We start from the raw sequence: 25,952 nt of genomic DNA, 5'->3' as shown, positions 1-25,952 counted from the left end.
CGACATCCCGCGGCTGCGCAAACTGTTGGGCCTAGGTCGGAGGTTTAGCGGGGACCCGGCGGGTATGTAGGTGGCTGGGGCGGCGTGGGCGGTAGGAAAGCGGGGAACAGCGAGTGTAGAAGGACTGCGTTCTCCAGGTTCCCTGAGCAGCTCCCAGTGAGCCTGCAGTATTTTCCTTATATGATCAGGCCCCGTTGTGGGCAGCGCTGCATGCCTGGAGCCTGAGAGGATTATGAAATGTGCCTGGCAAAGTGGAGCCCAGGGACCTGGTGCGGGAGAATTAGAGGTGAAGGCCAAGCAGGTGAGGCTAGGCTAGGAAGAAGTCGAGGGTGACTTCCTCCGTAACGGTGAGCCCTGGCCAATGATGACTAGACCACTGCGCAATCTGAGTTCTGGGAACCAGGTGATGGAGTGTGCTGTAACAGCAGACTGAGGCCGGCAAGCCGCAAGCAGACTGGGCAGAGGTGAGGGGAGAGCACCTGGGAGCCAAGCTTGGACAGCCTGCTTGCCTGGGGCTTGCTTGACAATGTGAGAATAGGTCGTGGGTGGCAATTGCTAGCTTTGCAAACCCTCTGATGCCACTCTTGTAATGTTGACTTTAGAAAAAAAAGTATGGTGAAAACTTTCAAATATGTAGAGGAAAGGAAGGGGTTGTTCAGTAAACACTCTACATTTCCTGTTTCACATCAGATCCTCTGTTCTTCGAACAAATCATTTTTTTTTAAGGAGAAAAAAAAACAAAAAGTAATACAAAATTTAAAAAATAATAAATCACTAGTTAATAGATTACATATTTTCATCTTAGAAATAGTTGTTAAAGTTACAAAATTAAAGCATATAAAGTGGACTTTCAAACAGTGAGAGTGCAGTTTTGTTTAATGATCCAACAAAACTCAGTAATATGGTTATCTATCTTATACACTTAAACATATATGCAGTTATAACCTTTAGAGCACTTTCTTTTCTTTTGTACAATGACAGTTACACATTTTGGGTTTTATCATTCCCACAGTTCTTATTTTTTTGAAGAGAGTAAAACCAAATGCGACATATCAGAACAGTCAGTCAAATCAAAAGGATGGACATAATAGATAATGTAAAAACAAAATACAAGGTGATTAACAAAGGTTACCATACTGCCTCTTGCTATTTTAAGAAGGATTGGCAGTTACAATAAAATTGAACTAAACAGTAAAGAATAAAACCAAAGCATTGGCGACATTACAGGACTTTAAAAGAAGATAATAGTCAACCAAAATGGGCGTCTTAATGAATCTTACTGTCTTCACAGTTGTTGCCTATACTTTCAAACTTGGTACTATCAAGCAAAGCAGAATAGGGGAAAATCAGTCAAAGCAAGATGATGAGAGCAATACAGGGTTTCAAATCAAGTTAATAGGGAATCAAAATAGGTTACTATAATATATCCTGCTATTTTTTATTTATTTTTCCCTTAATTAAAAATATAAGAAAAAAGTAAATAATTTTTTAAAAAAGGGGATTGAGATAAAAGAGGGCATACAACAGAACAGCACAGATCAAAACATAACCATTTAAGCAAAATAGTGTTTCACCACAAGATATCCTGACATAAAAATAGTTACCACAGTGTCTATTTCCTTGAAACCTTTGAGTATAACTTCGTATACTGTAGCACCAAACATATCAAGACACTATAAAACCATTCAAGAAATGACATTATTACAGGGTATTTAGAACCAATTAACAGAAAATGAACAATGGTTTCTGTATAATCTTGTCTATAAAAGTTTTTGCTTATATTATATATGATAAAATCCAATAAGATACTTTGTATGACGGATGGAGGCAGAAGAATACAAGTTTGATGGGACTTCAAGATGATACTAAATCAGCACTAGCTATTATGATGTCTTGTTTTCTCCAAAATAGCTGTTCCTACCTTCCGATCTTTTCTGCCTCATTTCTGTTGAGCTCTTTTTCTGTCGTTTGTTGTCAGTTTGTCTTCTTCATTTTGCTTTCTGCTCCATTCATTGTGGCCTCTCAGCCACTATTTCTGGAATCTTGGTATTTTCCTTTTTTAAAATATCCTGCAGTATTCTCTGTAGAGTTGAATTGGTGGTTGCAAATTCCCCTAGTTCCTCTTTATCCTGGAAACACCTTGTTTTTCCATCAATTTCTAGGGACAGTCATGCAAGATATACCAATCTTGGCTGGAGGTTATTATCTTTTAAAGCTTGAATTATTTCCCCCCACGTTCTTCATGATTTGATGGTTTGTGCTGAGAAGTCTGCTGTAATTCTGATGGGTATTCCCTTGTAAGTGATCTGTTTCTCATCTCTGATGGCTTTTAATATTCTGTTCTTATATTGGATTTCTGGTATTTTGATTATTGTATGCCTGGGTGTAGCTCTGTAGTTGGCTGGGGGTCCTGTATGCCTCATACATCTGAGTATCTTTATCATTTGCTAAATTAGGGAAATTCTCTTGGATTATTTCTGTGAATAGCTTTTGTTTGTGTCCCTACTTCTTTTATGTTCTTAAGTTATAGATCCTCTTATCATCTTCTAGCCTTTGTATTGTTGCTGTTTGTTTTTTTGTTATTTTTAAGAAGTTTTTCATTTCATGCTCCCATATTACAAATCTGCCCTCCAGTTCAGATAATCTATCCTTAGTTTCTTTCAAGCTGTCATGCCAGTTTTCGATAGAGTTTTTAGTTTTCTGGTAATCTCTTTGAACCTGCTTCACATATTCTATGTTTTCTCTATTTTCTCCATCAAACAATTCTCCCCTTTTTTTCTGTTCTTCCATTCCACCATCTGTTTTTTCTTGGGCGGTGCTTAGCATTTCTCTAACTATTCTACTTATATCTTGCTTCAGGTCATTAATAACTTCATTCCTGAACTCGTCTATGAGGCTCTGGAGATATCGCTTTATGTCTATTGGTGCCATGTCTGATATTGCATGTTTCTCAGGATTGAGGGCTAAGGACCCTTTCTTGTTGCTCCCTCTTCCCATATTTTTGGTTCCTGCCATACAAGCATATATAGGAGGTCCAGTTTCTTCCTTTGTCGGTTACAGTTTGTTTGAATTGCGCCGGCTAGGTGTTCCCGCCCACTGCAGTGTACTAGGGAGACACAGACCTGGGCAGCCTATGCTGGGCCCGCCCCTCCAAGTCAACCTATTGAAGGCTTCACCGCTAGGGTGCACCTCCAGGTGCTGGGAACTGGTTTGGGCTAGCTTATTGGATCTTAGTCAGTGGCGTCATCCAAACCAAGCACTCCCCACCAATCCTGCTTGAGAGGGGAGTATGTGACTGAAGTCACTGCAGGGCCCTGTTCCGGCTAGTCTGCCCGGTCCCTGTATGTCCTTTGCTGAAGCCTCCTACTCTATGGAAGGGTCACCGCAGGTTGATGCAGGGCTCCCGGCCAGTCCCACTCTCAACTCCATTCACTACTTCCCATTTTCAGAGCATTTGCGCCTCTCTCCTTGCCGTGCCAATTGGGACACAGCAGCAGCTGTAGGAAATTCAAATCGCGGCTTCCAGTGGCGCGGGCCCCAGCTTCTGTGCTGAGACCTTATCTGTTCCTGTTATATCACTGGGATTGCGTTTCCAGTTAGTTTCTCTTAGTTTAGTTCGTTCCTGGGTCGGCAAAGTATATCTCCCTTGCTTAGGACTTCTCACCCAGCACCATTCCTGGATTTTAAGTGCGGTTTCTCAGAGAGCCTCTGAAGCTACTGCTATCTATTGGCCCGGAAGTCGATCAAATCATTTTTTAAAAATAAGATGATACCTTACCTAATTAACATTTGAGTGGAATATTTATTTATAGTTCTTTTATAGAAAATTTCCATACGACCAGATGTATAAATCTTAAGTTCGATGAGCTTCACAAATTTTAAACTTTTTACTGTTTTTTATTTTATGAAAAAGTAAAAAACTAAATATATATTTATACACACACACACACATACACTCTTGTGCATTTTTCTATTCAATTTGCTCTTTGCCCACCACATATTTAAGAAAAGGTATTATTTCCCCTTCATTCTACAAATCATCATCAGCAAATGTGTGAGTCCTAAATGTATTGAGTGAAAAGTTGACATGTTACATGTAAGGATGTTTACATAGTCTTGGTATCAGAAGAGTAATTTACAATGGAGAACTTTTGTGGGTATTAAGTAAATGATCACATTTAATCTCACCAATAATAGGCCAAACTCATGGGCACCCTTGCACTGAGAACAAATCTCACTTATGTAGGATTTGCTCCAAAAGGATAAGGTAAACAAATTGAGGGACATTCTTCAAAATGACTCACAAGCTTTTAGAAAATGTGCAAACCAAAAGAAGATGGGAATTGTATGTTTAAAGAGTAGAGTTGTAACAATTAAATGTAATATGGCATATTCATTGAAACTTGGATTCAGAAAAATCAAGGATAATATTGGGATACTTGGAGAAACTTAAACATTATGTGGGATAGTAATACTGACATTAATTTTCTTGATTATAATTCTGTAGTTATGCAGAAGTCTGTGGTTTGTTCTTAGGATGTAATATACTTAGGGGTAAAGAGTTATGATGTCTGCACCTCATAAATGCCTCAGAAAAATAAATAAGTGGGCAGAGAAAGAAAAAACAAATGTGAAATACTACCAATTGGGGCATCTAAACGAATATATGGCTATCATTTTATTTTTGCCACGTCTGTAGGTTTAACTTCTTCAGAATGAAAGCTAGGGAAAAAAAAATCCTTTAAGCTATGCACTTACTGGAAACACAATGTTTTATGTGTTTACGTAACTAGGCAAGTGTACATTGTTTGATGCTTAGTATATCTATGAAAATTAATTGCAAGTTTTTGCCATAGACATGGAAACTCTCATGAGATACAAAGTTAAGTTATTCTAAGACATTTAGCTTCCACTATTTTTAGAAATGCAGCGTTTCTTTCTGTACATTTTTGGAGGGAAGGAGTGTTAGCACAAGATTGGAAATTAGCAAACATATTGTCAAATATGTAAATCCTAGTGTTAACATTTGATCAGAATTTCAGCACTACCTGCCTCAACCCATTTCATCTCTCACTATTTCTGGGTAATTTTTCTATGCTTACACAGTTTTCCCTGCCCTCCTGTAACACTCATAATTGATAGCAGTTGAAGCAACAGTGGCTTTAGAAGTCTCAGTAAGAAATAGTATGAAAAGCTGGTGAAGTTAATGGGACTGGGACAATTTTTTTTAAATGAGCATATGAATCTGAAAGAGTGACAAAAGTAATGTATGTGTTCACTGATACTCTAATGGCTTTGTGAGAATTTCAATTTTTGTTTGTTGAAAAGCAATTATTAGCTTGATTATAGTTTTGTCCTTACAACAAATATCTACTCGTTAGAAAGCTCTAGTTGCCAAACAAGGTAAAGCAAAGAAAATGTAGACAAAAAGTAACATAGACACTCATTTGCTGAATTCCCTGGTTTTACCCTAAGTCTTGATGGGTTCCATTAGACTTCAGACATTGAACTGAGCTGAACTTAAAGCTATTTGTTTCTCTTCATGTTTGAAAATTATTTGCAGTGTCTAAACTCTTAAGGAGCCTTAGTTAGAGTTTCATTTAGTTATATAACTTTAAGCTCAAGTCCAGTACTCTTTGGGTCTAAATTTACTCTGTAGAATACTAATGTTGGTGGAGAATGACAACGGTGTATCATCTTCAGCCAAACATCTCTGTAAACATACCTACAGTTGAAGAAATTGGCTTGTTCATTGTCCTTGTAACAAACACCTGCCCTGCACTGGAAAATGCATAGTACAGGCATAATTTGGGGGACTGGGGCATCTCATAAGATGGTGTTAGGATGTGGTTTGCAGAGGTCCAAAGAAGCAGGAGTTCATTCTAACTTGGGTGCTGTCAGAAAGCAGGGGCATCTGTAAGGAGACATCTCTTTATGCAGTCAATGACTGAGAAATGCATCTGCATTGTTGTGGGACTATTACAGGGTATACTTACTGGTCACAACATCCCTCAGCAGTACAATCCTACAGGGCGACCATTGTACGTGTAGTTGGTGTGCTGACTGGAACATATTATGTAACACTCCACTATATACTTATCTAGAAAGAGAGCAGGTTGGAGCTAAATTAAAGTGACACCTGGTGAAGGAAAATAATCCCTCACAGGAGCTGAAAAAGTTGACTATAGTATCCCATGGTTTACATAGCAATTTTGTTTTCAGCTGTGCCAAATTTACACAGTGGTCTTTTCCCTTTCAGTTAGAGCAACTTTGTCTGATGCTTGTGCTTGTAAGGTTATGTATGTGTAGAAGGAGAACAGTATGGCCTAGTAGGGCGTACCAGGGCCACTTCTAACACCTTCAGGCCTAGCTCCAGGGTTGTATGAGTTTCTGGATGTTTAACTGCTTTTCTCAGCTTTATTAGGTAAGTCTGGCTTGTTTGAAATTTTGCACTTCTGATGGTTTTCCTGATGTCGTTAAAGACAGACCTAGACATGAGTATGAGCGGGAGATGGAAGCTGGGCCTCACATGTGCCAAGCACATGCTTTACTGCTGAGCCATGGTAAGTACTGTATTTCAGTAGTGGTTCCTAATGAAGAGTGTTTAGGAGGACCATCTGTGGAGATCTGACAAATTAGGGTGAGGCTGGTTATAGGCCTTTATAAAGATCCTAGGTGATTCTGATGATGCTTCTAGTTAAGAAACAGTATCCTCATGTTTCCATAAAGATGTTTAGTTTCTGGGCAGTTTTCTTCCATTGGCCAGTTTTCCTCTGTGCTAATCCCACACATCTTACAAAGGTGTGACTAAAAAGCATAGCGGATATTTACAGTTTTGAAAATGGATTATATTAAGTTGCACATCACCATTAATTCCCCCACAAAATACTCCCCTTGCACTTAACCTGTCATTCTTGCTACTTTTTGAAGCAGACCCTAAAATCTTTTTGGCTTCAGTTATGAGGTTGTGGCTGCCTTATTTCCTGAATCAACTCAAAATATTTACCGTTCACAGTCGTTTTCACTTTGGGTAAGAGCCGGAAGTCACACGATACCAGATGTAATGAATTGGATGAGGACACACCATTTTTGTGAGGCTGCCTTTCTGTTGGATGACACTTGACAACAGCACACACTGTATTTTTGATCACACATCATAAAGACACGAAAGAGGACTTCCAGAGCTGCTTTAGAAAGTGGCAAGGATGACAGATATAATTGAAATGAGGGGGAAATTTTCAGGGGGACTAATGGCAGTGTCTCTTTTCCTGTAATGTTTAAAATCTGAATGTGCACCATGTATTTTGATCAGCTTTTAGTTATTAAAGTTTCATGACGTCACAATACCTGCTAGGGAAAAACTCCCATGTTTTCAATGAGGGTTGTCCTCTTCTGTGGACTTTTTACACATATATTTTAGAATGAACTTGTCAGTTTGCACAAAAACTGGCATTGAGACCTTGAGTTTAATCTACAGGGACTACTGACATCCTGTTGGAGGCACGAAATCTCCGTGTACATGGTTTTTTTCCTCCATTTTTTTGTTACTGTTCGTCAGTTTTTCTAAGTTCCTCCACATAGCTCTTGGGAACATTTCCCCACTGACTTTTAATGCCATCCTTTCCATGCTATGTTATATATCTGCTTTTGGGATGTGTATTTTGTTTCAGTGATCTGCTAGTCTTTTCTGTACTCAAACTGCTTTGAATTCCATAGCTGCAAAGTAATTGCTCAATAAATCTTATAAAGTTCTACCCAATCCCAGCTTTCAGACCATCATGGGTGGGAAGCCCTCAGCCAGTTTCTAATATCACTCAGGCCTAGCTCCAGTGTCAAACCAGTTTCTGAATACTGTCCTAATTTAATCAATCATGATGCATGTTTGAATATGGCCTCAGAATGAAATCTCTCAGAGCACCTCCAGGATGAATGTAACCATTATTGTACTGGAAAGATATATTACAATAAAAACTTCTTTGTAGTCAGTGTGTAGCTGCAGTTTACAGTTTTTAGATTTGGCACACCACTTTATTTAAAAGTATTTATTTCCACACATACTTATCCACAGGTGAATATTATAGTGACATACAAGCATTCTTCTATAAACAAAGGTGTCTGTAGTTTACACATTTGTCCAAAATGGAAAAATATTTGTACCAGCAGTATTTAGTCTATAATGGTACATTTACCCCTGAATATGTTGTGAACTCCTTTAGAGGCAGTCCCTTCATTTAAACATCAGTTGATGGCAAAATATATACAAATCTGGATTACTCTGTTATGTTCCTTTAGTAAGTGACTTAATTTCATTTGATTGATTCCCTTTATTAGAACTAGAAGTCTTTAGGAAAAACTATCCTTAGTATCCAATGCCTTTAAAAAAAAATAACCCATCCTATGCCAGTGGCATCAACCTGTAATTCCCTAAATCCTCTAATTATGGCACCAATGTATACCAAAGTTAAATTTTGGTTGACTCATGCAGCAAATTTTTAGAGACTGACTACAAATATTCTGTGAGAAATGAGCGAGTCATGCCCCATGCTGTCACATTTTAGTAACTATTTAGTCATGTAGTCATTAAGTGCTTCAATTGAGGATGCTCTTGCTGCCTCAGGGTTAGGCCAAGTGTTTGAAAATTTAATTTGTGCAAAGGAATTTATTTGGTATTTATTAAGGTTCTAAATAAATATTTGATGAGTAAATGGTAGCACTTTTCCCTAAATTTCTAAGTTCCTTTTTTTATACAAAAGTCTTGAAATTTATATTGGGAAAAGTCAAGGAAAGCAACTCCTCTTGACATGCTCCAGGGGAAGAGACAGGGAGGGTCAGTCTACCTTTAAGCTTTACCTGTGTCCCAGGTACACCACAGGTGCCCCCACTCTAACTGCCTCTCCCACAGCACAGGGAGAATCCATGCACTCTCAGCTTCAGTGATAACTAATTCATGTGTACTATAGGAAAACAGGTCCCATATAATACTAAAGACAAATTGATCTATAAATATTTGATCCTTAAATAATCTTTAAAATGCCTGTGAAATCTACCATATTACACTGAACATTGAAATTCTGCTGACAGCAACTTATTTCAGAGAAACAATTGATAAATCAGTTATCTCAGGAACAGCTAAAGGCACAGAGTGAGAAAGGTATCAAACTAGATTTTTAAATATTAGCATCTAGTGCAGAATTTGAACCTTTATGTTATTAAGTTGCTACAGATTTCATAAAATTGGCAAGTGTTTGGGTTAAATTGACCATACATGACAGAGAATAAAAATGCTAACAAAAGGTTAAAGTTTCCTAAAAATACTTCAGCCTCCATGTTAAATAGAGCAGATCTAAGCAATATGTGACCAATTCCTATATTTTTTTTGTTACTCATCTACAAATTACAGTTCCAGTGAAATACCTTGAAGAAATCTAAACCTGCCATTTCTTAAGCTAAGTACAAGCCTACTCTCATGCCCTCTGCCAACACCATTTACTCTATTTGCCTTTGGCATCTAGTGACAGACCATGACAGCAGAGTAGCAACCCAAAGAGATGGAGGGAATGATGATCTAAGACAGTATTAAAGGACTGTAAGCCATTGTGTTTGTGGAGTTTCTGTTTGTCAAAACTGCTTATCACTCCAGTAACGAGGCATTTTTGGTTATCTTGAAGATTAAGGACAGTCTGCATGAGACCCAGTTTTAGACTAAAGTGCATCAAAAATTATACTTCATAAACAATTTTTAACAGGAAGAGGTAGCCACAAACTCAGTTGATTTCAACTGGCTTTCCGAACAAAGTCAGTGTGTACGATGAAAAGCGTGTGTCACAGATGTTAGTGATTGTGTAACTAACTGTGCTCTGAGACCCTCAAGAGAAGCCAAGATATTTAATGTGGACATGGAGGAGATGATCTGATGACAATTTGGACATGACTGTCAGTAGGACCTGGGCCTTCTGGCTCCAGCAGGAGGGAGAATGACCCAGGACATTGAACTGTACGGGGACAGGGCATTACTGTTCAGGCCCGGGTCTCTGGGAGCTTTCCAGGTTGGTTGGCTTTCTAGGTTGCCGCAGCCGTGGTGGGGTTAGTTTACTTCTGATATATGAAGAAATCTTATCTTCTTGATGTAATATGGAGGCTGTTCTTGACTGATTTGCAAACCATCCATTCCTGTTATAGGAACGGTATGGTGTTATTAAATATAGGAAAGATAGTAAAAATTAGGTGGAAAAATATGTAGGATTTTCTATTGAATGACTGCTTTTAAACAGTCTAAAAAACCCTTTAAAAAAATCTAAGATCAGCCAGTAAACATCTAAGCCTATTAGTGAATTGTCTTTTTAAAATCTATTTTACAGTAGAGACACATAAGGGGAAATTGTCCTATGCCATTTTATTCTCTCAAAACAAAAAGTTCCAAACAAAACAACCCTCCAAAAACAAAAACCCTCAACAAAACAAAACATACAGATCTTTGGATAAATTAATGATCACAAATTATTTTTTAAAGACTTTTTAAAAAAGCAAATAGATTCTCAAACCACGGCCTGTTTAGTTCCTTATGTGTCTTGGGGGTCTAGAACTAGTAGCACATTATTTAATGAGCATAACAATACTCAATGGGGGAGCTAGTGGCATTAAGAGATGAACAGCTTTCGCTTTCGGGAGAACATGGCGGACAGATAACAGCAACTACCGGCGGCTCTCTGAAAGACTCGGCTCAGAAGCCAGGAATGGTGCGGACTAAGGAGACATAAGCAGGTGGAGATATGCTCTACTGACTCAGGAACGAACTGGGCTGAGAGAAGCCAACTTGGAATGCAGTCCTGGTGCTAAAACAGGAACAGAAAAGACTCGGTGTGGAGGCTGGAACCGCGCCATTGTAAGCCGCGATTTGGGTTTCCTGCCGCGCAGCGGCTGGCTGCCTCTACAGCGGCTCAGCAAGGGGAGAGACGTGCAGAAGCTCTGAGAACGGCAATCTGCGAACGGCAGGGAGGCGTGCACTGACTTATGGTGAGGTGAGTGAGAGAAACTGACACTCTACCACAGTTTGACTCCAGCAGAGGACTTTCTGGGCCCGAGCAGTCCTGCGGGAGCAGGGCGCGGTGGCGACTCCAGCCACACATCCCCCTCTCGGGCGGGATTGGTGAAAAGTGCCTGGCCTGCGTGACGCTGCCGGCGGACCTGGTAGACTGTGCCAACCCAGATCCCAGAGCCTGACGGTGGCCGGGAGGGGAGACGCATAGGCTGCCTGGTCCGTAACTCCCTGGTGCGCAGCGGTGAGCGGGAACACCTAACTGGCGCAATTCGATCAGGCTGTGGCTGACTGGGAGAGAAGCTGGGCCTCTTATATAAGCTTGCATATATAAGGAACAGAGAAGAAGAGGCAGCATGGGAAGAGGCAGCAACAAGAAAGGCTCCTCGGCCCCCAATTCTGAGAAACAGGCAATAGCAGACACCGCACCAATACACATAAGGCACCATATAGAGAGCCTCATAGACCAATTCAGGAATGAAGTTATCAACGACCTGAAGCTAGAAGTATGCAGAATAGTTAGAGAAATGCTAAGCACCACCCAAGAAAAAACAGGTGGTGGAATGGAAGAACAGAAAAAAAGGGGAGAATTGTTTGATGGAGAAAACAGAGAAAGCATAGAATACGTGAAGCAGGTTCAAAGGGACTACCAAGATACTAAGAAGTCTATCGAAGACTGGCATAACAGCTTGAAAGAAACTAAGGACAGACTATCTGAACTGGAGGGCAGACTTGTAATATGGGAGAATGAAATGAAAAACTTCTTAAAAATAACAAAGAAACAAACAGCAATAATACAAAGACAAGAAGATGATAAGAGGATCCATAACTTAAGGATTAAGAACATAAAAGAAGAAGTAGGGATGCAAACAAGTGAACTACAAAAGCTACTCACAGAAATAATCCAGGAGAATTTTCCTAATTTAGCAAAAGGTAAAGATACTCAGATGTATGAGGCATACAGGACCCCAGCTACCTACAACCCAAACAGAGCAACACCCAGGCATATAATAATAAAAATTCCAGAAATTCAATACAAGAACAGAATATTAAAAGCTGTAAGAGACAAGAAACAGACCACTTACAAGGGAACACCCATCAGAATTACAGCAGATTTCTCTGCACAAACCATCAAATCACGAAGAGCGTGGGGGGAAATAATTCAAGCATTGAAAGATAATAATCTCCAGCCAAGATTGAGATATCCTGCACAACTGTCCCTGGAAATTGATGGAAAAACAAGGTGCTTCCAGGATAAAGAGGAACTGGGGGAATTTGCAACCACCAATTCAACTCTACAGAAAGTATTGCAGGATATTCTAAAAAAAGAAAAATACAAAGAACCCAGAAATAGTGGCGGGGAGGCCACAACAAATGGAGCAGAGAACAAAATGAAGAAGACAAACTGACAGCTACTGACAGAAAAAGAGCTTAACAGAAATGAGGCAGAGAAGATTGGATGATAGGAACAGCTATTTTGGAGAAAGTGACATCTTAATAGGTAATACTGATTTAGTATCATCTTGTCTTGAAGTCTCATCTAGCTTTTGTCCTTCTGTCTCCAATGGTCTAAATAGCCTGTATCTTATTGGATTTTATTATGTACGATAGTATAAGCAAAAACCTTTTAAAGACAAGGAGATTATACAGAAACCATTGTTCATTTTCTGTTAGTTGATTCTAAATACTCTGTAATGCTGTCATTCTCTTGAATGGTTTTACATTGTTTTGATATACTTAATGCTACAGTATACGAATTTGTACTCAAGGATTTCAAAGAAAGAAACAATATGGTAACTACTTTTAGGTTAGGATTATCTGGTGGTGAAACACTATTCTGCTTAAATGGTTATGTTTTGATCTGCGCTGTTTCGTTGTTATGCCCTCTTTTATCTCAATCTCCACTCCATTATTTACTTTTTTATCTTTATCCTTTTAATTAAAGGAAAAAAATAGCAGGATATATTATAGTAACCCATTTTGACTTTTCATTACCTTGATTTAAAGCCCTGTATTACTCTCACCATCTGGTTTTTAACTGATGTTCCCCTATTCTGTTTTGCTGGATAGTATCAGGTTCGAAAGTTTAGGCATCAGCTGTGAAGATAATGAGATTCATTATGACGCCCATTCTTGTTGACTTTTAGCTACTTTTGAAGACCTACAATGTCTCCAATGTTTTGGTTTTGTCGGTTTTATTCTTTACTGTTTTGTTCAATTGTATTATAACTAATGATATAGGCAATTCTATTAGAGATAGCGGGAGACATTATGGTAACCATTGTTGATCACCTGTATTATGTTTTTACATTATCTATTATGTCCACCCTTTTGACTTGACCGATTCTGTTCTGTTATGTCACATTTGGTTTTACTCTCTTCCAAAAAAGTAATAAGAACCGTGGGAGCAATGAAACCCAAAATGTGTAATAGTCATGGTACAAAAGAGAGGAAAAGAAAGTGCTCTAAACTATATAACTGCATGTATATTTAAGTGTATAAGATAGAAAATGATATCACAGAGTTTTATTGGATCACTGAACAGAACTGTTTGCAGTATCATTGATGGAATGTCCACTCTACAAGCTTTAATTTTGTGACTTGAACAATTATTTCTAAGATGACAATATGTAATCCATTAACTAGTGATTTCCTACTGTTCATTTTTTTTCTGTAAATCTGTATAACTTGTACCCTTTCCCTGCTTTTTTTTTTCTTTTCTCCTTAAATAAAATTAAAAAAAAAAAAGAAATACATAAAGAGATGAACAGCTTTCACTCTGACTTGTTTAGTCTTTACATCTTTAAATAATTCTCTTTTCATATTTAGCATATATATATGTATATATATATATTTTTTTTTTTTTTTGCAGAGTTTTTCTGGACTTGTGAAGTGAATGGACTACCTCCTAAAACAGTATTTTTCCATCTTCCTTACGTCTGATAACTGGGACAGCATTTTTAGCATAAATCTTTCATAAATCTAGGACTACACAGGACTTGAGCAATTGTGGACTTTGCTTTGAATTTGCTTCAGAAGTCAATACTGACAATGTTTGGTCTGGAGGTCAGCTGTGCAATGATGTCTGATTCACCAGTCATTAACATACAGCTTTGAGAAGCTTCTCAGAAGGCCTCAACATGGATTTTCTTAAAACATTTTCAGGAGCTCATTTATGCTTACCATTTGTCAATCTGAGAAAAATATCAGTATCTACCATTATCATGGTTATTAGTACCATTGTTTGTTACAAATCCTACCAGGGCAATTGATATCACATTATTTTGATATTATGTTAATTTGGACATTTCTCCAGTTATATGTAAAGATCAAAATTAGGCAGCTTCCATTTTATAGAACTGGCACCTTTTATGTGGCCAACAGAGACTACTTGGTGGCTGTAGATTATGATGTATATTTGTTTAGATTGAAATCAAACCTTAAAAAATAATCTTCCATATTTCAAGTGTTTTTATTCTGAGAATAGATACAAAAATTGACAGAGATGTGTTTTATTTTGATTAGTCCAGCACTCTCTCCATCTCTGATTTGATCCACTTTTACCAGATTTAACAGGTCCTCAGATTCACACAACTGCATGTATTTCCTTGTTGTGCTCATTGGAAATTGAGCTGATGCTGGAAAGGTGCATCTTCAGACTTCATTGAGGAATTCTAGGTTTAGACATGCTGGAATGTGGATTGAGTCCATAGTCAGAGAAGATGGATTAAATGGAAACAAAACAGGAAACATGTGTTTGAAGTCTAACAGCAGTTGCTGAGGGTCATTCCGGTCTTGTAGTTGTGCCTATAGGAAAGAGTACCACAGATAAATATTTAGTACACAAAAGTGAGTTGGCATACAGGATAGAAAGATCTCTAAGATAATCAAAGAGGACCTTCAAGACCAGGAAAACATGGGGATCCTATCTCCATGGTAGTTACTGGTGAGAGAAACCCTGGTTTAGGCTTGGAGATCAGATAATTATTTTTTCCAGTTCTAGCATTATTTACATTTTTATTCTACAATAAGGAAGAAAGTAAAAAATGACAGGTGTAGGCCATGTGGTGAAGCACAGTAGTGAAGTGGAACAGGTCATATGTTTCAGAAGCAGACAACATTGACAGTTAATGTGTGTGAATCATGCAGGTAGAAATTGTACTTTTTAAAAAGTCATTGAACTGTTCACATATAACAGAGAATAAAATAATATACCTCAATTTTGTGAACACACAAATCATCCCATTCTAGAATGAGATAAGATTTTCTCTTTGGGACAACATACTACAACATACTACTTTGCTTCCAATAGTAACAACATTTTCAAGATGAGGTATTAGTCAGCTGGTGTCTGTTGATAGCAGGATGTGAGCATTAAGGAGTTCAGGTGGCTCTGCCCCTACAGTCTTGATAGTTACAGCTCACATGGTCGCTCTGTTGGCCTGGCTCTGCTCATTCCTGTGACTTCCCTCAGCAGATGTTCCACATTCCTGGCTTCTTCAAGTCCCTGGGGTCTTTGATGCAGCTTCAGTTTCACAGATTTGTGCACTGGCTTTTCAGCAGGGATTCTAACCCTGTTAAACACTGCTGCCTGCAGGGGTTCTAAACCTGTGAAATATTGCCTGGTTTCCCAAGCTCTCCTTGGAAGTCTCAGTGGAAGCCTCCCTGACCCCACAGCTCTTGCATTTTGCATGCACAGCTCTTGCATTTTGCATGCTTGCTAAAAGTATCCTGTAGAGGCCATTAAGGTCTGGCATCAGTTCAAGCAGCAGCAAGGCTGCCTTGGTGGTGGCTGCCGTGCTTTCTGAGTGGCTGGATGGCTGAGCACAGTGAAATCATCCTGAAGAAAACATCCCTTAAGCATTCCCTGTCTGTGCAAAGGGCCCAGGGACTCTTCTCAAGTAAAAGGCTTATACTTTTATATCCTTGAACCTGTGATGGGTGGGGTCTTGCTGATTTCTGAGACACCCTCAAGGCCTCTTTCTTCTTGTCCTGGTGCAGAGTATTTGGCTTCTATGTGATGATTCTACTTTTCTTAACAACCACACCTTCCAATTTTAAATATGTTTTTCTGGCCCAATGAAAGTTTTAAAAAAATCTTTTGCCTTGAGATCCCACCTACCCCAGATCACTTGTCTGTCACTTTTAAACTCAGTTCACCCAAGTTTTATGGCATGAACAAAAAGCAGACAAATTCTTTCCCAAAATGTAAAATGTGTGCCCACTAGTCCAATTCCAAATAGAATTGGACCGATACCTCATGAACATAGTCTTTACTGTCTACATTCCTGTCACCATTCTGGTTGTCTGAGTTCCAAGGAGAATTGGTCATTAAGCTCTGCTTACAGCATTCCAGTAATTGCTTCTCCAAGCCCTTCCAAACACTTTCTACAAACGAGTTCCAAAGGATTCTGAACCTTATGGGCACACAGAGTCACACCAATAACCCTACTTTTCTGATACCAGTTCTTTTGATTAGTCAACTTCCTCTCAATGTGACAAAATCAGAAAAGGTTTGTTGTGGCTCACAGTTTCAGAAGTTTCAGTTAGTGGCTGGCTAGATCTATTGTTTTAGGCCAGTAGTAAAGTAGATATACCATGGCAGAGGAAAGCGGCTCACCTCATAGCATCCAGGAAGCAGAGAAGAGGCCTGAGAGAGCCCAAGAAGTCCTATCCTTGAAAGGTACACCTTCAATAATTACTTCTTCCGACTAGGTCCACCTCCTAAATAGCCCATTTAGCTAAGAACTTACCAATTGATTAAAAGCATTCTCACAATCCAGCCACCTCTCTGGGTCATTCTTAATTCAGTCAAGTTAACAGAGATCAACTATCATAGGCTATAACTTGTTAGCGGTTTCATCATTTCTCCACCTTAGAGATGAGAATCCCAAGAGATATTAATGTGCTCACCTCCTCTAGGAGTCAGCTGTTACACTCAGACCATCGTTGGTAAATACATGGTAGCATTTGAAAAGTGCTGGGAAACAGACTTATGGAAGGAAATCAGTTTGAAAGTAGTTTTATGAGGTTGTTTTATAGTACTGCAGAACCTCAAACCATCCAGGTCTTCTTAAAATATCTGGATAATGAAGGCGAAGTTGTCCTTATGTTCCCAGAAAAGGGTCACAAAATTCTCAAATTCAAGCTCTTAAGATGGGTTAAATTTTAAGGTAACTTTAATAGTTTTAGGAAGGAATTTAAAATGAGCAAAATTTAGAAGACATAAGAATGTTTAGGGAAGAATAATCGATACACCTCACTAATTCAGGCTACCAAAAGAGTGGCCTCATGGAAAAATCACTCTGGGATTGGTGATTGCTCACACTCAATCCACTCTGAGCTTTGCTATGTTTGTTACTGTGAATGTTGCATACAACATATGGAAGTGTACTGAATATGTAAAGTGGGAGACACTGGAAAAGATCATTCTGACAGTCCTTAAACTCCTTTCACTTCTTGTTATGGTTGATACATTTTGTACCTTGAGAAGTTTAGAAGTTTAACAGACTCGGCAGGCAGCCAGGATCCTTTCTTTGTAAATATCCATGTCCTGTGCTACACCCCCGCTCTGCAGGGGGTTGGCGTGGTCTGTATACAATATAAGGGGGGAAAAGAGGCTTGCTCTTCCCGCCTTTTGCTCTGGCTGCTTTTGATGGTTACTGCCAAGTGTTGCCCTGGAGCCATGCCACCTGTCTACCGTGGAACCAAATTATGGACTGAAACCTCCACAAACTAAGCTAAATAAACTTTTTGTTCCTTCATTTTGGGTGTCGAGTATTTTGCACCAGTAATAAAAGAAAAGTAACCAAGACACTTCTCTGTAATAGACACATCTCTAAGCTCCACCATTGAAAGGGCTTGAAAAAAATTGTAAAAGATTTGGACTTCAGTAAAACAGGATGAGACGCTGCGTACAGTGGTGCACAACTGTAATCGCAGCACTGAAGGACACTGAAGCAGGAAGATCACAAGCTTGAGTTCTACCTGGCAGCTCAGAAGGACTCTGTTTCAAAATATAAAATAAAAAGGGCTGGGGATGTGGCTCAGTATAAAGGCCCTGGATTCAATCCCTATTACTAAAAAAAAAAAAAAAATCTCAATTTTAGCTGGTACACAAAAATTGTACATATTTATGAAGTACTGTCCCACGTGATGTTTTGATAAATTCATTTCTACATATTTAAAGGTAAGTATGTACTTCAGTACTGATCAGCTTTAACAAGGGAATTTCTGGCACATGTATTAAGGTGTAGGCGTGTGGGATCGATTATTCACCATCTCCTCTGAACCTTGTATGAGGAAAACAAAACAAGCTATAGCTAGGAAAAAAAACAAACCCAAAACCCAAAAAACAATTGCCAGACACTGACATTGGTATCTAAAGAAGATTTAGGATCTAACTGTGCATATTTTCAGAGAATATCTCACCCTTAACCCTCTATGACATTTTTCCTTTGTCCTTCGTTAAACCTAAAATCTGACTTGGCATGTACTCTTTTTTTTTTTTTTTTTTTGTCTTTTTCTTTATCAGTACCGGGGATCGAACTCACCACTGCCTGCTTGCAAGGCAGGCGCTTATGCCGCTGAGCTAAATCCCCAGCCCCCAGGCATGTACTCTTTGAAATGGACTCTCTTGTAAGTTGTGTTCTTAGCAGTTTATAATCAGTTTGGTTCTCCCTTCGATGTGTCTCAGACATTCACCAAGAGTTAGACTTTCTAAGTTTACATTTCTGCAAGCTTGGTTATTTATCAACCTTCCATAAACATCAGTTCTGTGCTCAGGATCAGGTATCAGAGGCTGTTCTTCCATTACCCAACTTGTCCTCCCCTTTCAGCTCTGGCTGTATTTATTTCCTAAGTGAGTCCTTTCGGTCAGCACCTTCCTGTGTCCCATGAGATGCTTGCATGGTGACTGCCCATTTCTCAGTGGGACGCATCTTGACACTGCATTTCCATTTTGTCCTTAAGAGAACAATCCATCTTCAGTCTGACTTGGCACCCATTCCTTCAGCCTTGCCCTCTATTCTTTACCTACACACAAAGGTTGAAGTCATATATTCTTCACCACAGCTCTTTTTAGAGTCATGGATCCTTTCTAAATCTGTGAATCTCTACACTGATGCACAGCAAGGAGTTCTCAATAAAATCCCAAGTATTTCTAAACTTCATATATAAAACCTGTTTCCTTAAGATTCTTCGACGTCTTTGATCAGCCTCTCTTTTGGTTCCCTTTCTCCCAACTCTTATCTGTTTCATGTTGGCATTACCTCACCTGTTAAAGTACCATATCTCACAAGGCGTTCCCGTTGTGTAACTGTCATTTACTACATATACTCTGAGTTATCATTTGATGCCATTAGCCACTGTGACACACAAAGGCTGGGCACCCAGCTCAAATTACCTGGTGCTTAGGTTGAGTAAGCTGATCTTTAAGTAAAAATTTTCATTTTAAGGCAGACTTACTCATTAGTCTAATGTGTTTTCTCCCAAGCATATTCCTAAGGGCAAGAATCGTAAGTGTTAAAAAAGATTTAATAGTTCAAACTGTGTTCTTAAAGAACATTTCTTATTTCATTTTTAGGCATGGTTGATATTTTGGCTTTTTAAATTCCCTTTGTGCCTTAGGTAAGTAGCATGTTGGCAATAAAATACTTGAGAGGCAGAGTTGTAACAGTTCAGTCCTCTGTAAGTGTATACAGACATGTTATTCATGGGTGACAGGGGTCATGTTTATTTAAGCAGAAAGCCTAGGAATATAAGGCTTTATAGCTTTTAATGTAATCTGTATTTTATTAATAAAGAGAAGGTTAACACCTAAGTTCCTTTGCAGTTTTAGCTTAGGACCTTTTAAACATTGATTCATATTTTAAAACTCACCTGGATTGTTCGTATGAAAGACACTGTTACTCGTTCTTCAAATTCATTCAGTGGAGTATAAAGGTTTAAAATTTTGACAATCTGTTGGAATGAAAACAAAGTTTAGCACAGAGCTAAATAAAAAGAAGTCAACTTCTGAACTTTAAGAGATTATATAACATTGGTACAAGAGTATAATCCTCTACACACGAAGTAGATGAAGCTAGACACTAGAATCTCCATCCATGGCTACACCTGATAGATTCAAGCTTCTGTGCTACGTTTGTCTGCCCGTCCCTTCCCTGGGATTGGTGACTTGTAAATAATGAGGAGTTTAGAAAACTGTTGCCCAGAGTCATCAGCCACTTAATTCAACAATTTCTTCCAAAAAGAAGTGGGGATCTTACTTCAGGTGAGAAAGGTCTTACAACACCCAAATACCCTTACACCCTCTTCTCCTTATTAAAAAGTCTTTTACAGTGAGATTTGCTTATTTGAAATGGAGACAATCTGTTTTCTACCTGCCAACTGTTTGACGGAAGTAGCTTGCGCCTACGCAAAGCCAGCTGCATTTCAAAAGTAAACACATGAAAGTAAAATATATTTAAAAGTGGGGAAAAGTTGGAAAACTTTAAATATATTTTCAGGAGAAAGAAGTTTTACTAAGAGCATGATAATATATCTTTTAGTAGTTATTAGAGGAGGTAGCAAATAAGTACTATATTGAATTTGGAGTTCACTGTTTCTAGGTGCTGATTGGGAAGAAGATGCATTGAGTTTGGAAAATCTGGTTTCCTTGTACTGATTTTCATGGCTCATTTCCAAATGGTGCATTCATAATGCTGGGCAAGGTCTACTTGCCTGTGAATTTTTATATGTAATATATATGTAATATAATAATATTTTTATATTACTTCTGGAACCAAGTAATAATCTAAATACAATAGGGCACTTAAATATCTCTTAGTGATTTCATAAAAAACTATATGAGTCATCAGTGAAAATATGACCATACTGAAATTATAATTGTAAAGAAAGAAAATCATTATAAAAAAGCAAATGCGTGATACTATTTCAGAATTTTTAAATAAAAATTTCTAGGTAAACAACAATCTAGAATTCATTGTTCGAAAAAGTTGTTATTTAAGCTTGATGTACTATGGGTTTGCTACTTTATCTTCCAAGTGAGAAGAAGGATATGAGAATTATGGGAAAAGGCTCACAGACCAAGGTGGTCTCGGGTTCATCGGGAACATGCCATCAATGGCCACCCCAGAAGTGTGTCGGTAGGGCAGACAAAGGCGAGCAGAGAACACTAGGAAGAACTGCTGGGAAGAACAGATGGGAGCAGAAGTGGGGCTCTCCTCAAGTACCAGGGCCACAGAGGCCTAGAATAGCCGTACCTGCTGAGTGCTGAGGGCGGTACACAGACAGCAGATGGCCTCTGCGTCCTCGTGAGTTTTCTTCTTTAACTGCAGGAGCTGGGCTGCCTGGATCAGAGGCTCCATGGTCTGCACTGCTCCACTCTGGTGAAGGTTTCTTCCTCGAAGCCACTCTTCAAGTTGGCTTATGTTGTACCTTAGCCATAGGTAAAAGGAAGTGATGGGCGTGAGGACGCCCCGCTGTGCTGCTCTGGCCCACTGCAAATCCTATCACATTCTCTTCACCTTAATTACCGCACAGGGCTAGAAGCTTGAGGAGTGCTCGGCACTCGGTTAACTATTTGTCGAATGAAGAATGAATAAATGAGACTCGCACGTGTAAATACTGTACTGTCTCCCTACTGTAAACAACCGCAAGAGTAATGAGATCCAAAATGTACACAGAGATTGTGAAAGGGAAAGAAACTGCTCAAAAGGAAAGAACAACTAGGACAGAGGAAAGGAAAAAGGAAGAAGGGAAAAGATCTACACACACACACAAGACATTACTGATCTCTGTTCATCAAAAATAATGGTTTGTGCTTTTCATTGTTTTTTTTTTTTTTTTTTTTTTTTGGCTTTTTCCTTTTTATCAGTACCGGGGATCGAACTCTCGACTGCCTGCTTGCAAATCAGGAGTTTATGCCGCTGAGCTAAACCTCCAGCCCCCATTGTTTGATTTTTTAATGTCTATCTATGTCTTGTGGTCTGAACAACTACTTTGAAGATAACAATATGCAATATATTAACCATTGTTAATCTCCTATTTTGCTTTGAAATTCTGTACCATTGTTTTTATTCTTTGCTTTTTAAAAGCAGAATAAATGAATTGTTGATTACAATTAAGCATAGATTAAATACATGACATGTCCATATAAATTAATTTGGGAGCAGTATTAAATATACTTAATTTTCAAACTTGTCATTAACATCAAACACATTTATGCTTCTACATGAGCCTTCATGCCTCTTAACTCATCAATTTCCCTCTGACCTAGCCACACTGATCTAGTTTTTAAAGCATGTAGTCTTCTCTTTTGATTTGTTTCCTAAGTTATCATCTCAGCTTTGATGAATTTTACCAACCAATAAAGAGGAGATGGAGATTTGAGTCACATATGGACAGTGACAAGGCCAAACAGATTTGGATTTGACCGCTAGAGGCAAATGCCTTGTGCTCTGATACTGGCTGGTGTTGGAGTGAGGCACTGCTCACCTGAGTTGCATCCCAGTACTCCAAGAGCAGGCGTCCTTCCGCAGGAGGAGGTTGTTGAGAGTCACTGCGTTGATCATGTAGAAGAGCTGTTTGAACACCTGCAGGATGATCTCAGGATCCAGGCCCTGGTCACACATCACCGTATGGAAGGAGTTCATCTGGTGGATGATGGCTTCCAGGCAGTATGAGTTATCCCCGTCTATCATACTGGAGGAGCGCTTCCGGTAGCCCGTTGGCTTCACACCAGATAGACCCTGAATGCTCTCATTTTCCAGCATGGCAGAAACTGAAAGAAAAGCAGAGTTTCTCTCAAGCAAGCTCTGCCATTCAGCCACTCAGATCAGACAGTGTCTGGGGCTTCAGTAATGATACATTCCAGTGGTATACAATGTTGACCCACTCAAGAGTTAACTACATTTTGCAAAAAAATTCTAATGTGTTAGACTCTATAGGGAATGGTTATGGGCTAGATTTTCACTTAAATATTTTGGTGATGGGACAAAGATAATGCACATGTATGAATTTGATTGTGTACTGTCTGTGCTAAGAGCAGTTTGAGAAGTGAGCAAGTTGCTTGTAGTTACTGCCCTGCCACTGAGTCAATATTAGCTTAGTAAGCCCCACTTACTTACTGAACAGCATTTAACTGTGTGCTAGGTACTTATGTGTAGTACTTCTTTTAATAATCCAACGATCCTGCTGAGGTACTATTATTTTACTGATGAATGAATTGAGGCATAAAGTAATTTTCCTACAGCCATGCTGCTAGGAAGTGGCAGGGCAGGACTCTGAAGCCACATCTGACTCCAGAATTGTTGTTATCAACCATTACATTGTTGTGAGTTCTGAAGTATCTCCAGCTTGAAGCCAGTTTCCCTGTGTGGTGCCTTAGAAGAAGACGCCACAGAGGCAGGAGGATTGGAATGACCTCCTCCCAAGAGATCTGGATTTGCCCTACTTAGAATTCATTCACCCATAACCTACGTGTACTGAAAGAATGAGGAGAAAGCACGACTCACAAGTCGAGGCCCGGTTCCCTCCCCAGCCTTTGTAGAGCACAGGGAGTGAAATACGTATGTGTCACCTTGACCTGACAAGATCACTGCCTTGACTTTTATTCCTGATTTCATGTTTAGTGCCCAAGTGCACTGACTGCTTTGTATAGAGTACATGTTCAGTAAATGTTATGGCCCAAGTCCTTGCTGCTGTGTTTTCATATGAACCCACATGCTTTTTCTTTAGAATTAATCATATAATGGATTAGAGGATTGCATTTCTTAAAATTGTATATGGATTTTTTTTTACTTTTTGAGAATTTATTATTGAAATTATTTGCCTTGGGAAAAATACAATATACTACAGAAAAAGAGATAAAGGAATAATCATATCACTATGCTACCATAATGCATTTTTTATGGGATGGTTTGGAAAATTTCACAGGTCATTTAGGTGTGGTGAGGATACTCATGCCTTCACTGAGAAAGCTTTGGCTTTGTGGAGGTCATGGCTAACATATTTGGGTCCCAGAAGTTAGGAGAGCTTACCACAGCCAACTCTCCATCCAGGCCCCAAGAAAAATACCAGAAATCTGTGCCAGCTTACCTATCATAGGTTGCAGCAAGCCCTCAGCGATTTTAATGAGCTGCTGGTAGATCTGAATGGAAAGGTCGCTCAGCACCTGACGGTATTCAGTGAGGTCAAAGTTCTTAAGACAGTGCTCATTCTGCTTCGCAGTGTTTTGGGTCATGAAGCCCTGCAGAGGAGAGGTGTACATTGCTGAGATTCTATGATCCCCTGGGCTCAGGACAACTTCAGGGGCTCTGTTCAGGTTGTGATTTATACCAAGATGTCTTTTTAAATAATCAATGCACTCATAAGTGGGACTTTTGGGAGGTGACTGGATCATGGAGGTGTGACATTTATCAGTGGATTAGTCCATGGATGAGTTGATAACTAAAGGTGATGTGGGAGGTGAAGCCTGGTTGGAAGAGGTAGGTCACTGGAGGCATGGTCTGCAAGGGTCTATTTCCTTCTCTCCTCCTATGATCTCTCTGCTTCCCGCTGCCATGCCATGAGCTGTCTCCTCTGCCATACTGCCCAGCCTTGGAGCCAGGTGCCATATGAACTAAAACCTCTACACACTGTGACCAAAAAAAGGGGAAAAAAAACCCCACACCAAAACCAAAACACCAAAATGAAAGAAACAAAATAAGACTACTAAAACCTCTCTTCCTTTAATTTGCAGGTGTCAGGTATTGTGTCTCAGTGATGAGAAAAGTAAGACAGGTCATTTTAGTAATTCCCAGGTACTCCCTACTTGTAAGTAGGCACTGCATACTGACAAAATCTTATCAGTTTTCAAGACCTTGATGATACCACTCGAACTTACAGGCAGTGCAAAAAACTCACTTAACATGACAGAGAAGTCAGAACTGCGTAATTATAAAGGTCTAAATCATGCAGTCCAAATCCATGAAGTAAAGCAATTTCCCTAAAGTACCAAAATGTACCAGATCAGAGAAAGGAGATTCATGCTTTCTGTGGTACCTATTCAGGTTACTTGAAAATTTTGGAGTATACAAAGCCCTTAAAGGAGTATGACCGTGGGCCAGATTATACGTTTACTATGAGACACTATATGGGTTCTATTACTGAGTATCAGAAAGAACAGAGGAACTGAACTGATTTTATAATATGGCACTGTGTCCTCTTAGCTTTCTATATTAACTGGATGAAACAAGACATGAGTAGAACTGTTAACATTGAAAGGACTCACTGACCAATGTCCTTTTTATGCAGGCCAAGGGAAACCAACAGCAGCTGAAAAGATCAGTGCTTTCAGAAAGGTGACCATCCCAAGGACAGCCTCTTACAACGTGGCAAGGTATAAATCAATCTTTAATACAACAAAAGCAGGAGCGATAGGGAGCAACCGTGGCTAAGATAGTCTTTCCTTCTTTTTTGTTAGACTCCCCAGACCTGGTTATGCACTGATTAAAGTCTTATCTGTGAACATCAGTGCATGGAGCAACAATCTATATTTTACTTAGCATGTGTGCTAACATTGAATAAAACAATCTCAATGAAATAACATTAAAAGTCACTATTTAAACAATTTGTGTCACAGTTACACAATGAAGGCCGTTTCTTCTACCTTAGCCTATCTCTTTTGGAATTAAAGCAGATGATCAAATTGAGGTTCTGATTCTCAGGAGAGCTGTTAAACCCAGGCACCATCCAAAGAAGGTAAGACTGAGTTGGCATCTCCTTGTACTGCCTCATTTGTCAAAATGAAAATATCAAAGTTTGTTCTGGCATAATAGAACAAATCTTTAAAAATCGTGGTGGGTTCTCCTCTATACTATATCTTGACTGTAGGAAGTGTGCTTAGTGAGATATCTGAAAACAAGGGGAGATAGGA

General features: G+C 39.1%; 1 protein-coding gene, 1 long non-coding RNA gene and 2 other non-coding genes across 5 annotated transcripts in view; 3 read left to right on the top strand and 1 right to left on the bottom strand.

Annotated features, from left to right (window-relative positions):
• Positions 1-5: 5 nt before the first annotated feature.
• On the top strand, positions 6-17,799 carry LOC134471781 (uncharacterized). The gene is made up of 2 exons (XR_010041433.1): positions 6-464; positions 13,908-17,799. It is a non-coding gene; the product is annotated as an uncharacterized LOC134471781 (long non-coding RNA).
• Positions 132-272, top strand: LOC111758109 (small Cajal body-specific RNA 17). Its single transcript, XR_002792342.1, has one exon. It is a non-coding gene; the product is annotated as a small Cajal body-specific RNA 17 (non-coding RNA).
• Positions 356-438, top strand: LOC111758093 (small Cajal body-specific RNA 18). Its single transcript, XR_002792327.1, has one exon. It is a non-coding gene; the product is annotated as a small Cajal body-specific RNA 18 (non-coding RNA).
• The window catches only part of Myo5b (myosin VB), a 359,763-nt gene continuing 348,299 nt past the window's right edge, over positions 14,489-25,952 (bottom strand). For both annotated transcript variants that reach the window (XM_063231700.1, XM_063231701.1), the window contains 5 exons: positions 24,134-24,284; positions 22,532-22,817; positions 21,298-21,472; positions 19,916-19,996; positions 14,489-14,842 (listed from right to left, as the gene is read on the bottom strand). In XM_063231700.1, coding sequence (XP_063087770.1) covers positions 14,690-14,842; positions 19,916-19,996; positions 21,298-21,472; positions 22,532-22,817; positions 24,134-24,284 — 846 coding nt within the window. In that variant the 3' untranslated portion in view covers positions 14,489-14,689. The remainder of the gene's footprint in view (positions 14,843-19,915; positions 19,997-21,297; positions 21,473-22,531; positions 22,818-24,133; positions 24,285-25,952) is intronic.

The sequence above is a fragment of the Cavia porcellus genome, unplaced genomic scaffold, assembly GCF_034190915.1.
Source record: "Cavia porcellus strain 051 isolate PalLab524CR breed Dunkin Hartley unplaced genomic scaffold, mCavPor4.1 scaffold_20, whole genome shotgun sequence".
Classification (NCBI taxonomy): domain Eukaryota; kingdom Metazoa; phylum Chordata; class Mammalia; order Rodentia; family Caviidae; genus Cavia; species Cavia porcellus.
Note: the sequence above shows the minus strand (reverse complement) of the source record. Positions and strands in the feature narration are given on the sequence as shown.